This window comes from Herpailurus yagouaroundi, unplaced genomic scaffold (genome assembly GCF_014898765.1).
Source record: "Herpailurus yagouaroundi ecotype Mexico unplaced genomic scaffold, PumYag 216, whole genome shotgun sequence".
NCBI lineage: Eukaryota > Metazoa > Chordata > Mammalia > Carnivora > Felidae > Herpailurus > Herpailurus yagouaroundi.
This window is the reverse complement of record NW_024412447.1, coordinates 14,363,393-14,379,397: the sequence shown is the minus strand read 5'-3', so window position 1 is coordinate 14,379,397 and position 16,005 is coordinate 14,363,393. Positions and strand designations below refer to the sequence as shown.

Here is a 16,005-nt window from a genome sequence, read left to right as displayed (position 1 = left end):
TCCAGGCCTTTCCAGTTTCTACTTGTCCTTCCTACTCCTGCAGGTTCAAATCCTATCAGTCTCTGCTTCAACCTTCAGTTGCTCTAGTACCCTCTGATTTAAGAATAAACTTTTTTTTTTTTTTTTTAACCGTGATCTTCTATGGTAAGTCCCCAGCTTAGCTTTTCAGCTGTAACTCTTGGTTTCTTGGCTCGGTCCAACAGGTGACTTGAGGTCTCTCAAAAACAGCCAGAAGTCTTTCCTGTGTGGAATATATCCCCACCCTACCCCTATCGGATCTCCCCTGGTTCCACAAAGCCCCTGCCCAGATGCGATCTACTTGTGTGTTCTGTGACATTCCTTGCTATAGCTTTTCGTGGTTGTTGTTGCTGCTATTGTGTTAGGACGGCAGCATCCTACTCGTTTTTATACTGCACAAGGAGTGAGAAAGTATCTTGCAGAAAGCAAACGCTCTATAAATGCCTTTTGAATTGAATGGGATTATTCTAGGTTTGGCTGCTGGGCCCAAGAGGAGAAACGAATGCCGTTATCCACAACCCTAGTGCATTAGGAAAAAAAAAAAAACAAAAAAACCCTCTGAGCTCAAATACAATTAATTCTCATTTAGCAGAGAAAAACAATTTTCTATTTGAGATGATCTAAGAGGCACACACAACTATTAACCCACATTGAAGAGCCTTGAGGGAAAAGTGAAATAAGCAGGTTATAGCCAAATAAACAAAAACCAGCCAAATGATTGTGGAATGACTCTGGAGCACAGCACAATCCATCGAATTGTCCATAAAAACATGGCTTGCAATTGCTTTCACATTACGGGTCTTTCTCGTCATTTTAAAACCAGGCCTAGTCAGTGCAGAAACACACGGGTAAATGAAAAAAATGCATTTTCCCCACCTTCTACTCCGGACACAGGGAGACGGGTTCCATCGATTTGAACCTGCTGTAGGCGGAATGTATTTGTTTGCTGCTTGGCCGAAGGAGTGGTTTCTGGTGATTACGCGTGCATATGTACCTTCTTAAAAACAAACAGACTTTCTCTGTCACTGTCCAGAGTGTGCCTGATCCCAAAATGAATAGGGAAGAAAAATGTCTCCAACTGTATCTCAAGCAGACACATGGTGTTTGGCAGCTGGGGGCGGAGAACGGGGGCAGGGGGGATCTTTGGGGGAAATGGAAATGTCGCGTAGCTTGATCAGGAAGGGAGATTTGCAGGCACGTACCCTGTCAAAACTCATCCAAGTGTACACTTTAAATAGATGACGTGTATTGTGCTGATCTTCTACCTCAATAAAGTTGACTTAAAAATCTACCTGGGAGCTTAGAAGGTAGGCGATAGAACCAGATATGTTTTGTGTAGGGAGAGCTAGTTCCTAGGGGACTGGATAGTCCCAAAGGCCTCCCTCTTCAGTCTTCTTCCACCATTAGGACTCATCATGCTTGATGGAAGTGTTAGATTTCCAGAAAATGCACCGCTACCAAGAACTAACGGAGAAACACATTCATGCCACAAAACCTTGGGGGTGGTTTTCCTGCAGAGATAGGTTGAGACGAAAGGCATCGCCAGTGGAGGCGGGGGATGGCAGGGTCTGGCCGCCATAACTTTATGGAGAGAGCTGGGAGCCTTCTGGAATGAGGGCAGCACCAGGATGAGGGTTAGAGGAGCTGAGTGGGAGAGGGGCTGGCAAGCAGGTTCACTCCAATCCCCAGAGATCTGGAGACAACTCCTAAGCATGCCTCCAAAGCTCACCCTGAGTTACAGGAAGCAAAGACTCTATTTTGCAATGAACAGATACATTTCTTTCTTGCCTCTGTGGCGTGTCATAAGAAGGTAGGATTGTTATCTGGGTGTAGTGTGGAAATGCCGGCAAACACTTGGCTCCCCTTTTAGCAAGATCTTAATTAAATCTGTCTCACCTTCTCATTTTTGCCAATTGAAACAGGGTTCCTGGCTTTGTGCTGTGTCATCAACGAGGCAGTCTATTATATGGCTAAAGACTTGGACCGTGGAGCCTGCTCTAGAAATCTAAGCTCTGCCACGTAATGGTTTTATGACCTGAGGCCTTAAGCCCTGTGAGACTCTATTTCCTCATTTTCAAAGTGGGGATAATTTTACAATTTAAGTCATAGGGTAGTTGTGGAATTAAGTAAATTGGTGAGAAGAAGGCATGGGGCATAGGAAGCCCTGTATGTTTTGTTGTTCTTATTCCCCCCTGACCACGTGTGCCAGTTGAGAACTGGGCCTTGTTTCTAATTCACCAGACTTCTTTTCTTTCCGATGGGCTCCCACGTGGCCTCATGGGGCCAGCATTTCCTGGCCCCGTTCCTTCCCGGCACTCAGCCACTCCCAGCTTCCTTCCCATTCTCTGCCTATTCTCAGAGCTATCTGTCCAAGGGTTGCTGGCCCAAGAGCCCCGACAATACTTCCGGGAAGCCGAGTACCCCCAGGTGGCTACCTGGACCATTGGGTTCTCTCTGGCTGGGTCTGTGGGTAACTTCTAGTTGGATCCCTGATCCAGAGAAGGCTGGATCCCACAGCAGGGTCTCCTGCTACGCTCCTGCCCTTCTCTTCCCCACCCCACACTTCATTCCCCCAGTTTGATCCAGATCTTACATGCCCTTGCCTGGAGTGGACTTGGAGGGGACTCTCAGAACTCAGCTTTACATCTCTAAAGCCACCCCTTTAGAGGGGCAGCAGCATTAAATGTGGAGCCATGCTAGGGTCTGTCCTAGGATCGGCGCTCTGCTCTCCCTTGGTGCACCCCCCCCCCCAAAGCCCCATCTGCCTCTCCTGCTCTGTCCTCAGCACCTGGTTGGAATGTTCGGCTGCCTGGAGGACATCACTGTGGGGGTTTCCAAGACCCCCACAAGACTCACACCGCCCCAAACAGAACTCACATCATCCTCCAAAACCCATGTCTCCAATCTCAACAATGGCACCACTATCTACCTCCTGGTGAAGCCAGGGGAGTATCACCTCCAACCTCCCTCACCCCTTCCCTTGACCTCTCCGCCAATAATTCCAGTCGACTAGACCTCTCAAAAGATGTTTTTTTAAAAACTTTTTAAGTCAAAGTCATTTTAGACTTACAAAAAATTTGCAAATATAGTACGGGGAGTTCCAGTATACCTGGCATCCAGCTTACCCGAAAGTTAGTATCTTTACATAATCATGGCATGATCACCCAAGCCAGGGAATTCACACTGGTACAATCCTATGGACTAATCCAGAGACCTCCCAGAAATTTCAGCAGTTTCCATCTATGTTTTCTCTTCCAGGATCCCCCACTGCATTCTGTTCTCACGTCTCCTTAATTTCCTCCTGTCTGGGATAGCTCCTCAGTCTTCCCTTGTTTTTCATGACCTTGACACTTTTGAAGAGTACCGGGCAATTATTTTGTAGAATGTCCCTCAGTTCGGGTTTGTCCGATGTTTCCTCATGATTAAAGTCATAGTTGTGCATTTTTAACGAGACAAACCACAGAGGTGAGGCTGTGCCCTTCTCGGGGCATCAGATCAGGGGTCTGTGAGGTCTCATTACTAGTGACGTTAACCTTGATCACTTGGTTAAGGCGGTGTCTTTTGGGCTTCTCAACTGTGAAGTTACTACTTTCCCTTTATAAAGGGAGATACTCAGAAACTGAAAATATCTCCGTTTTCATCATATTTTCACCCACCAAGTTTAGCGTCCATTGTTACTTCTGGACTTCAACAGATATTACAGGCATGACTGCCTCGGGGTGATTTGCACTTCCCACATTCCTTCTACATTTGCTAAGCGGACTTCTACTGAAGGAAGAGCTATCCTTTCTCTCCATGAGTTTATGTCACTGTGGACTCATGCATTTTTAAAAAGTCATATGGGTGACAATCCAATATTGTATTGTTCCAGCTATATAGTTCCAGCTTTGGACATAAGGAACTCCTTTCGGGGTGGCTCCTACGTTCTATTGAGAAGACAACACCTTTTGAAGAGCACTTCCTTTTCTTCTGACACCGCCCACAAGGTTTTCCAGGCTTACGCTGTATTTTCCGCTCCATCCCTGGGGTCATCCAAAATCTGGGTGCTAGATGTGTTCACTGCTACTGGATTGTATTGCTTCTGGACGCTCTCAGAGCTAGGAAATATATGTATGTACACCAACCCATAGGCACATTTGTTTTCATGCCTACATATTCTACAAATTTATTTCTACACCTCGCTGTATGTTTTATACATGTATATTTATATATTTTTACATACACCTATAAAATAACTTCATCCTGATCCCTCACATTGCAACTCAACATTCATTCTAGCCATACCCTCTCCTTATTTATAACCTCTTTCTCTAACGGCAAGAGACCAGGTTCCCAGTATCCATACTTTCTTTTTCCTTTTTCCTTTTTCTCCTCAAGTTAGTTAACACACCGTGTAGTCTCGGCTTCAGGAATAGACTCCAGTGACTCATCAGTTACATACAACACCCAGGGCTCATCCCAACAAGTGCCCTTCTTAATGTCCATTACCCATTTTCCCCACCCCCCACCCCCATCAACCCACATTTTGTTCTCCGTATTTAAGAGTTCTCCGTATTTATGGTTGGCCTCCCTCTCTGTTTTTGTCTTATTTTCCCTGCCCTTCCCGTATGAACATCTGTTACGTTTCTCAAATTCCACCTATGAGTGAAATCATGTCCGTTATCCATACTTTATATACTTACTTGTTCACATACAGTAGTTTCAGAATTGTGAACCCAGACTCCTGTGGAAAACAAGCTTACTGACTAGAATGCGTTATTGGCAACGGTTCTTTTTTCCTTTAAGTTTCTAGAATCCAGTCAAAACTGTCCAAACCAGTTCCAAGCCATTGAGATTGGTGTTATTCTTCCCCATCCAACAGTGCAGTTATGTTATTCATTTAGTGGGGTGAATTTTTTTTTTCATTTACTGTTTGCATCCTATTGTGGGTCTTCTTCCTTACATCTTCAAATGTTGAAATTATTATTATTTTTCAGAGATTTTCAATATCACGGTGGTTCTAAGAGTCAGGACTTGACAGAAAACTGCACCGAGAGGTGTCACTCCCCTTTTATTCCTTATTCTGCTCCCACGTTCTGTCCACCCTGTTCTCACCCACCTCCAGCAGGTAACCAATCTCATCAGTTTCTGGTTTATCCTTCCTGAATCTCTTGCACAGATGAGCAGATAAAGGTATTTACTTTTCAGAGGCCATTTGTCTTAAATAACGGTTAGCATACTAAGCATCTTCCTTTGTACTTTGCCTTTTGCATCTAACCGTATGGGGAAATCACTCAGTATGAGTTCACAGGGATGGCCCATGTTATGCCTACGAATAGGCATTAAAGTGGTTTCCAATATTTTGCAACTGCAAGTAATACAGGAGGGCACATGTGTGTTTTCACATTATTGGAAATGTATCTTCAGTGTAGATTTTTGCAAGGGGATTGCTAGGTCAAAAAGTAAGCATACTGTAGCTTTGGTAAGGATTGCCAAACTCCCTTCAAAAAAAAAAAATGGCACCAATTTGTATTTCTATCGGCAACCTATGAGGCTGGAGTTTTCTCCAGAACCTGGACCATGTTCTCAAATTTTTTAATTTTTGCAAATATGCAAAAATTTGATAAGTAAAAAAAAAAAAATACTGGTGGTTGGACTCAGCCAATCGCCAAGCTATTTTATACAATAACACCTTAATTAACTATGAATTCCTAGGCGGTAGGAGTCTCCATGTCTCATCCATCTTTCCAAATAACCCGCTTTCCAGGTAACATTGCCTTGAAGAACTGAACCAAGCTAGAAGTCTAGCTGAATGATGGAAGGCTCATGTGTCCCAAAACCTGAGAACTGGAAGGAACCTTGGATATCACTGGTCCAATCTACTGTTTGCAAGGTATACGAGGATTTGAGGTGCTCAAAGTGCCTGGGGATGTTCAAGTTTTCACTGCTATTTGTTCTTGGTTTTTATAGCCTCAAAAAGTAGAATACTGTGTACCTAACTGACTCTTGGAAAACTGAAGCTTTCCCAAGGTCTCACGTTCAGCACCATGGACATCATCTTTATATGACACGTGCCGTGGACCTCGTCTAAGAACTTTTCATCGATTAGCTTGTTTAACTGACACAGCATCTCTATGAGGTAGATACTATTATGATATTTACATTACAGAGGAGGAAACTGAAGTACGAGGAGCTTCAGTGTCTTGCCCAAGATCACAGCTTAGAAGCCAACCACACACAGAAAGGTACCTCTCAGCATCACCATGGAAAAATTAACTTTGATGTGAGATGTGGGTGAAGTATCATTTCCTGATTTCCAGTCTCGCTAAGGTGCAGAGATCAGAGATCTCCACTTAGCCATGCATGGCTCTCGTTAGCTCCTACCCACCTTGGCACTGGAATTAGGAGCCTCATTCCCAACAGGGAATGCCATGACAAAAAGTATCTGGAGTGCGAGCGTGGGCCTTTGGGTGACCATACGTCCCCCAGGTTGAAATCTCCTATCCTGTGCATGGCCAAACCAACCATTTAAGTAGGGGATAGTGAGCCCGAGCTGACGAGAACCCACATCCTTGTTGATGAAGCCTTCCTGCAAGGCTTCTTGGGACGGTGTTCAGTTCTTGGCTGGTTGACATTTCCATTTCCATGGAGGGCCACAGATTCAAGCCCTGCAGACATTTAATTTTGGGAAGAGTATCAGGAAGGCAAGATAGGAATCTCTTGAAAAGTAGGCTCCGTCACCTGACACTTGGCCCCTGTAGCTGCAGGAGGAAGCCAGGAGGCCATGCAGGGCAGCACTCTCAGGAAGGGGGTTGGTGATGACACCACCACGGCACAGAGAAATCTGCAAAAGGCCCTTTTCTGGAACCAATGTCAGTGTATATGGCACCCTTGGTGGTCCCCATGTGGGTGGGATTCCAGAAAGTTGTCCCAAACCTGGCACCCCTACCTTCTAAGCCAGGCAGGTGGTAGGACGGTAGATAAGAACAGTCTAGAACATTGTGCTACTGACATTTGGTCTTCCTCTGGCCTTCTCTGATGGGAACTCAGACTTCGGAGGCCCTGACATCTTAGACCAATGGCCTGAGCTGCACTAGCAATAAACTCTTCAGGATCTGCCCTTAACTCTGACTGGCCAGGTTCTCAGACCGTCTCCATTCTGAACAAGCAACGTCTTTGAAAATAACCATTCGACAGACATTGCTGTTCCAAAGAAGCGCTGAAACTCTCAGCACTAAATGGCCAGGGGGTGAGGCTATTGTAATGTTTTCCTCTTTCGCCGCTGCTCCTGGTAGTGCTAAGGCACTGAAGACTTCTTCACCAGTAGGTTCCACCTCCCTCTTCTTGTCCTTCAGAAGAAGGGATGTTATTAATTCAACGATTTGTGAACAGCCTAGGAAGGCAACATACTTCTTTGAAAATGCAAGGGCTGGAAGCCCACCTCGGAAATGATCATAGTTGTTTTAGGATGGCGAGATTGTGGATGATTTAAATTTTTTTTTTTTCCAAACTCATTGCAATGCTGTTGCATCTTTAGTAGAAAAGGAAAAGATTAGCAGTGACTTTCTTTGAATTTAACAGCTCTGGGCAAGGAAGGGAGAAAGGTTCAGTTGAAAATGTGGTCACCATCTGACTATTCAGTGTGAGTTTTCCTTATTCCATACCTCACATTAACACAAAATCTACCTGGATCACTTTTTGTGGCTGGAGAAAAAAATCCACTAAACTTCTAAGCAGACATAAGAGTTTTAACTAAGAATCTCTACTGGAGGGGCACCTGGGTGACTCAGTCGTCTGAGCGTCCGACTCTTGATTTCGGCTCAGGTCATGATCCCAGGGTCGTGGGATCAAGTCCTGGGTCAGGCTCCATGTTGAGCATGGGGCCTCCGTGAGATTTTCTATGTGTCTCACCCTTTGCCCCCTCCCTCCCTCAGTCTCTCTCTCTCTCTCTCTGAAATTGAGAAAGAAAGGAAAAAAGAAAAAAAAAAGGATCTCTACTGGAAAAGAATTCTGATTTTCTGGAAAGAATAGTTCATCAACCCATTCTGGCAAGATAGCAGTAATACAGTAATTCCTCCTTAACCCTGGGGTCCTCCTTAAGCAAGATAAAAATTCACGTGCATTTACTTCCGAATGCCATTTAGGAAATCGGGCATTCCTGCTTCCTGTACGTGGACCTCAAGACCCACTTGTCAGGGGTAATTTAAAAAAGTGAACTGGGGATCGGAAATCAAACAGGGAAGCAAAGCTGAAGCCTCGGGAAAGTCTCAGAAGTGCAAAGCGCAGGGAGGCCCACAGAGAAGGTGGGCACCAGGGATGCTCACAAAGGCTGGATGGAGGCAGGGCCTGGAAGGCAGGAGCTAACCAACCTGGAAATAATAAAATCAGAAGCAGTTTGAATATCTCGAGAGAAGACGAGTCAGAACAACAACAACAACAACAACAACAACAACAACAACAACAAAGCGCTTAATATTCCTGCTATCTGCAACGAGGCAAAATGAATTTATAAAGTGTTGCACTGGGACGCAAGGAGAGGGTTTTTAAAAATACCGCACAGGAGACGAGAGATGGAAATGAATGGTACAGAGACTCGGTGGTGTCATATTTCGGATGTGTCAAAGAGCGCTGGCGTTTTCTTTCCCCTCCTCTCTCTTTTCCCTCCTCTTTTTGTCTCTGCAGGTTTCCTTAACATGGGTAGCTGCCCTCCCTCCTCCAACCCGATTTTCCCACAAGGTCTAAAGCTCCCCAGCTCTGGCCTCATGATGCTCTCCAGGAACTGAAAGGGATTCCCGGGCCTGCCTCTTACCAAACGCGAACGGCCCGTCCCCCGAGTCACGGGTCTGTTTTCTGGGGCAAAGCCATCCTTCCGGGGGTTGTACCTTCGGTGCGCTCTCAATGGCTCCAGCCCCTGAGCCCCAACGCTTACATGACTTTGCCTGGAAGCCAAGAGGCTGCTTGGATGTCATTAACTTCCGCGTTTTCCGAGTGCCTTCCGCGTGCTAATAGCTGTGGGAGCCCCGTCACTCCAGGGGGGCACCAGCGCCTTCCTGGCACAATGCATCATCGTGACAAGGTGTTTGGATGATGTATCACTTCAAAGACGAAGCCATCAAAGAATAAGTCGAAGATCAGATTAAATTTAATTACAGGATAAAAGAATTCTCATCTGTCATTCTGGTGATGAATTCACCGAGGGCAAGGAATGGGACCTTCTCTGAAAATGAGGGGGAGGAAGAATAAGACGTATTGATGGGGGGGGGGGCAAGCAGAAGAGAGACCTCCGATACCTCCCTGGAGTGCAGGGAGTCACAGGGGCCCTTGGGACAGTGCCTGACACCCCTCTCTGTGATACGCACCTCCAAGAATGTTCCGCCACAGCTAGGGGCTGTTTCACGGGGAGTGCCTTGAACGCCCAGGGGACCACCGCCTCCAACCTTGTGCTGGCGTGCTGGCTGTGGGCCTCGGCTCAGGGAGGAAACTGTACCAGAACTGTTGCCTGGTGGGCCGTTCCAGGAGGTGAAGTTGGGCCTCAAATTTGGGGACAGAGGGAGGGATTAATCACGAAGGGGCTCCAGGGACTTCTGGAGGTGGCAGACCTCGACTGAGGTGGGGTGACCTGACGGCATGTGTCAGGGAAACCTTGCAGTTACGCTAACAAGAATGAATTTACCGCAAAAATGAAAAAAAAAAAAAAAAAAAAAAAAAAAAACCAACCCCGATTATATAGAAGTAGTAGTATTATAAACTGGAAAGAAGAATTCGGTTGGGACACTGGGCCTCATGTCGGGCAAATACAGATGTATCTGACCTGTAAGTCACACAGCCTGGCCCGTAATGGACGCCCAACAGACGGTGTTGACTGAGACAGGAAAACACTTGGAGATGACAGCATGCAGATTCTCAGGCCGTAGCTTCAGGAGGTCTGGGGTTGGACTCACGGGCCAGTCGGCTTTTGTGACGCGCCGTTGGTGGCGCACGGCTCTCCGGACCACACCCGAGATGCTCAGGGGGGAGCCCCGGCCCCTCTTCCTGGCACCCAGGGCTCTCAATACCCTGTCCCTACTGGTTGCCCTACAACAACCATATCACTGTCCCCCGAACATGCCGTATGCATGTTCTCCCCACCAACCTCCATGCCTCTGCCCTTACCTCTTGCCTAGCACTGTGTCCGTGCTCAACACAGGTCCTTCCACCATGCCTTCCCGGGGGCTAGCGAACCATGGGGGCTCACTCAAGGGAATGAGACAGGCTTCCCAGAACGCGCCAGATGCCACAGCCCAGGGTTCACGACCAGGAGTCACAGGACTTGAGTTTGCAAAATGTCATGGCACTACTCAATGTTCTCATTTTTGTAAAATCGGGGGTGGGGGGGGGACTACCCACCCGGTAGGATTAAACATATCACTAAAAACAGAAATGGGTTTACGGCCAGCATGAACAATTTTTTAATGTTTATTTATTTATTTTGAGAGAGAGAGAGAGACAGCACGAGGAGTGGAGGGGCAAAGAGAGAGAGAGGGCGAGAGAGAATCCCAAGCAGGCTCCACGCTGCCAGCGCAGGGCCCGACACAGGGCTCGAACCCACAGACTGTGAGATCATGACCTGAGCTGAACTCAAGAGTCAGACGCTTAACTGACCGAGCCACCCCGGTGCCCCTATCGCCAGCATTTCTATTCCCTGTCTCCGCCCAGCCATGGCTCTGGCCCAGTGCTCAGGGCTGTGCCATGAAGCTCTGGGCCACAGTCCGTTGGGACCTCAGCAACAGCTCAGCGGCAGGGGCCCAAGAGAGCAGCCCAGAGCCATTGGGGCTGTTTAAGGGTAAGAAGGAAGATGCGCATGTGCCTGGGGCCCCCTGGGGGCAGCACTGCCCACCCTTCTCTCTCCTTGCCCTTGGTCCTCAAGGGAAATCAGAAGGAGTGGCCGGGGGTGGCTGACAGGTTGACCAGGTGGATGGGGAGGGAGCAGGAAGGGGCTGACAGAAGAGGCCAATCTCATGGCTGGTAGGCCTGCAGGGCAACCACCTGACCTGGGCCCAGATCGGCAGCCTGGAGTCGGGTGGGGGAGCCGAGGGCCTCCTTAGACAAGAACCCCGGCTCTCAGTGAGGTCGAGCTGACACCAGAGGCTATTGCTGCATCGTTGACACCCCATTTTTAGGTAAAACTTGAGCTCGAAAAGAAACGGGCACGTGTCCACTCCAAATTAGTAACCGGACAAGAGCGAGGCTGGTCAGCAGCTCGCTGATAGACACTTGTGAGAGAGCAGGCTCTCCGAGTGGCAAGGAACCTTTTCCATTTTGTTGGCAAACACACGTTGGAAGACAGGAGATCACCCTCCTCGGTGCTTATTTTCTCTCTGTTTAATTGCTGTCGGATAATAAATTACGACCGAGAGTCCATTAATTAAGCTCACAATGTCCGTGGAACACCAGTTTCTTCTTCTGGGAGTTGCCCCGTTCCAGGAGCTTTGATTCAGTCTCTGTTTGCCCAAAGCACTTTACGGAGCGGTTTTAAAAGATGCCAAGGCACGTGACTGGTGGGGAACTCACTCCCAGCGCAGAGGGAGTGGTTTTGCAAGGAGGGGGAGGAAACCTTGATGAGCGACGGGGGGGGGGGGGGCGCCCGGCCAGCCTGCTAGCTGGAGAGAAGTACCCAGGGTGCCTTCTCAATTCAGAACATGTGGTAGAACAGAAAACAACATCAGACTTACTTAAAAAAATCAGCTGATGGAAAACAACCATGGTCCCCTCCTAGGTGTTCATCCCAGCGCTGGGGCGTGGGGGGGGGGGGCAATGGACAGCCTCCCTTGCTTTTTCATTCTATAATCCGCTAAATGGGAGGAGAATCCATTGGAAAAAGCCCTGTGTGCAGATGGAACCCAGGAAAGATGAATTCCGGAGCCGCACAGGGAAGCCCTCAGATCTCTGGGAGACATTTATTAGACCACCTTGATTCTTTTTCTCATGCCCAGAGGTTGGCTTCACAGGCCAGTTTTTGATTATGCAGATATCTAAACATGACAGGGTCTGTTATGCCACAGTTAGCAAGTACTTAGCTCAAATGTTACCTGTTCGGAACACTGGGTGGAGAAACCTGGGAGTTAAGTATTTTTCCAAACGCTACTCCCGGCATCTCCCGAATGACAGTCACATACAGCAGTGTGGCTCAGAAGCCGGCATCCCCAGGGCTTAGCGTCCAGGCTCCCACTGCCCTCCTGGTGCGATACCACCACGTCCCGATGTCCCCCTCCCTGCCAGCTCACCCAGCACCAGTTGGGCTCGATTGCCAGCTTGTCATATGGCCTGTCCCAAGATGCGGCCTCTTAAATGTCTGACTTGACCATCCCTTGCAGGCCACGGCTCCCCACCTCCACTGCCCGGGTCACCAAGGCTTCCAGGGTCCTTGTCACCTCCAGACCCTGCGAGGGAAGAGCTAGAGAGTCAGCGGGGGCCGATGGCCAGGATGCTTCCGTAGCATCCACCCCTCTCTGAACTCCTCCGAGAGTTCAATCTAAGCCCGATCTAAGCTGTCACCACCACCTGCCTGGCGCCCCTGGTGGTTCCCTAGTACCCCCAGAGTCGAGTCCCACACTGGTCAGGCCAGCATCATGGCATCATCTGGTAACCTGTTAGAAATGCAAAATCTCCCCTCCCACCCCAGGCCCCCTGACTCAGAAGCTCTGGGTGGGGGTGGGGGGCCAGAATTTCAGAACCCAGAAGGCTTTCACAGGCCTTCCAGGTGATTCTGCTGTACCATGAAGGCAAGGACCTGTGTCTTGGAGCATGCCTTCTCTGGCCTTGGGAGACCCACCTTTCCATGCCCTTCTGCATGATCTCCCAGCCAGCCCTCCCCTCTCGCAACTCTGAGCGCCAGCCATGCTGGGCCGCCTTCTGTGTTCCAGCCCCCGGGCTATCTTGTTCTTTCCACACTTCCTATGCTATAGAGTCTCCTGTCTCTTTGTCTCTTCCCTCAAGTGGAGCCCATCTGAGAGCAGGGACCAAAGCCTACCCACCGCCATATATACTCGTGACCAGCACCTGCGGTCAGTGAGAAAGATGCACTTGTTGAGCGAACGGATAAATGAACGGAGACACTCCCTGGATTCGTTAGTCCCTAATGCCTTTGCTCGGAGTGCCTCCCTGTGGAGAGCCTGGTCGCTCTCCTGCTCCCCACGCGTGCTTTTAGCCAAGTAAATCATCTTGACGTACATGGGTTGGGTTTGAATGTAGAGCACTTTAGTCAGGCTGGAGGGCGTGGGTTCTCGTCTGCTTTGCTCACAGGCACTCGCTCCTCTGTGCCTCAGTTTCCCCATGCTGCCTGTCTACCCCCCAGAAGCAAAGGGCTCAGGATTCGATCTGTCTCGCAGTACCCATTATCCACCTTCAGAGGACCTGTCACACACTGAAGGGATGCTGAGGGTCTGGACTATCAGAACTCCCTGCCATGGGGCAGCCCGCGTGGTTCAGTCGGGTAGATGTCTGGCTCTCAATTTCAGCTCAGGTTCTGATCTCACGGTTCATGGGATTGAGCTCCACGTTGGGCAGCTCAGAGCCTGCTTGGGATTCTCTCTCTCCCTCTCCCCTGCTCACGCTTGCTCCCTCTCCCTCAAAATAAGTAAGTACACTTAAAAAAAGGGAAAGAACTACCTGTCATGATGGTAGAGAGAACACAATTCCTCTCCTTCCAGGTATTGGCTTAACGGGAAGCCAAAGTGCCAGGAACAGAGGAAACCCATGAGCCGTAACGAATGCCTGCCTGAACGTGTGCGCGTGACTCCTGAATGTGAATTGGCAACTGAATGTCTTTGGGTTCACGGAACAAGAGACGGACCAAGGGAGCTGACGGCGCATTTTGTCCAGTGTCTTCCTATTACAGAGGAGCAAACTGAGATCCAGAGAGAGGGAATCACTGAGTCTGGCTCAGAATCACCTGTCTGGTGCTCCACGAGGACCGCATCATAAATGTTTTCCCCGTTTGTAGCCTGCCTTTTATTCCTATTAGTTGACATAAAAAAAATGTCTTAAACTTTTGTGAATGTCAAGTCTAATGACATTTTTGGGTACGTTTTCTCCCAAATCTCAGACAATTTCTGCCAAGCTCTTTATTCACACACATGCACACACATACATACGTAAACACACACGTATGCATACATGTGCGCACACACCTTGGGTTAGCACAAAGTTGCCAAGGGAAATTCATTGACTAGGCTCTATTTTCACAATGTTGGTCGAATGTGTTGCCCTTTTTGAGTTATTCGGTGTTCTCCTGAGAAACTGGAGAAGGCGTGTGTTCTCTGAAATGTTACTACTGGCACGTTTCTCTTCCCCAGTTAGCACTTAGCTCTTGTACTTACAGACCCGGTCACACTTACCACCCAGCTGGTCCTTCGGGATGAACATGTCAGGCATGTTCTCATGAGGAAGTCTGTTATTTCTTTGAAGTACGTGTAAGCGGGCATATTTAGTTATGATTAGAACGTATGCCCATGTGGCAGATACTTGCCTAATTGCACATGGCTCTGAAATGTATTCACATTCTCTATCCGGTATGCAGTGTGCCCATTGATCCTCTTAATATCTGTGCTGATGCAAACACTCATGAATCTTTTCCCAACTGCTACGCAGGAACAACCAGAGTGCAGCCGCCGGGCCGGCCGTTCTCCTTAAAATCTCAGAACACAGAACAGCTACAAAGTAGAGAACAACAGATGCCCCACAGATCCTCTGGAGGCTGGTGATTTTACTCCCCTCCTGGTCAGAGATGGGCTCCTACCTGGGGTCCCCAGCCATGGCATGGGTACAGTATTGCTGTGTGGTTCTCCAGTGGCCCCTGGTCCAAGCAGACGTCTTTAGCCTTGTTGTTTCGAAGCTGTAGGAATAGGCAAAACATCACCCATCAGAGCTCATCTGGTGGAAATTCCGCTGCCCAACCCTTGTTCCGCCATGACTTGGTTCGGACTTTTCTGTGAGGTGATCATTTTGGCAAGAAAGACAAAGTCCTTCAACGGACGGTGTGGGCATGAGCGCTCTGCCTGCGACACCCCTAGCCCCTGCTGACACACAACTCCCCCGTCCCCAGCACAGAAGAGAAGCCTAGGGAACATCTGGACATAGGAACACCAGTTACCCACTGGTTATCCAGAGTGGGCCTCGACACCAACACTGCTTTTAATAACCCCGGGAATCATGGGTCAGTTTCTGAAGTCACTGCTGGCATGGAGGCATTAAAACCAGTAATCCCCCAAAGCAAACAAAAACCCTGCCGCCAAGCAACAATTTATTTATATATTTCTGTACTTATCTACATATTCAAAGAATACTTACTGGATGCCTAGACGGTGGCAGGTACCATGCTAGGTGTTTGGAACGCATCTGTGGCAGAACGGACCAAAGTCCCCAAGACAAAAGCCCAGAACCTAGCTATGCACATCTCTCTGGGAACACGGAAGAATTTGTCTCGTTGGAACCTAGACTGGTGTCCATCCCACCCACCATGTTGCAATCTCAAACCGGTGGGAAAACGTTGTTGGTCTTACACTCGGTCTCCTCCATGGAAACCAAACTAACCAGAGACAAATCAAGAAGGGAGGCAAGGGGCACTTGGCTTCTGTGCTCCCAAACTGTGTTTAGGTTCAGGCAACTGAGCAGAGTTTCACTGCCTTTTTTTTGTTTGTTTTAAAGATTACAAAAATAACCCCATCCTACTGAGATATCTTGAAAACTGTAGAAGAAAGTAACAATCGCTCACCATCCTTTCCCAAATTCGGTTAATTTTTTTCCCTAATTCTGAGACAATTTCGTTTTGTTCAAGTTGGACCATAATGAGCAACTGTGTAAAGCTTGTTCACCCTTCAGGTTTTATTAAGAAAATAATCCTAGGGGCTCCTGGGTGGCGCAGTCGGTTAAGCGTCCGACTTCAGCCAGGTCACGATCTCGCGGTCCGTGAGTTCGAGCCCCGCGTCGGGCTCTGGGCTGATGGCTCGGAGCCTGGAGCCTGTTTCCGAT

At 48.5% G+C, this 16,005-nt stretch overlaps 1 protein-coding gene across 1 annotated transcript in view; it reads right to left on the bottom strand.

Annotated features, from left to right (window-relative positions):
• Nucleotides 1–16,005, bottom strand: part of GALNT17 (polypeptide N-acetylgalactosaminyltransferase 17) — a 445,375-nt gene that overhangs the window by 11,431 nt on the left and 417,939 nt on the right. The window contains exon 9 of the mRNA XM_040456200.1: nt 14,774–14,869. Coding sequence (XP_040312134.1) covers nt 14,774–14,869 — 96 coding nt within the window. The remainder of the gene's footprint in view (nt 1–14,773; nt 14,870–16,005) is intronic.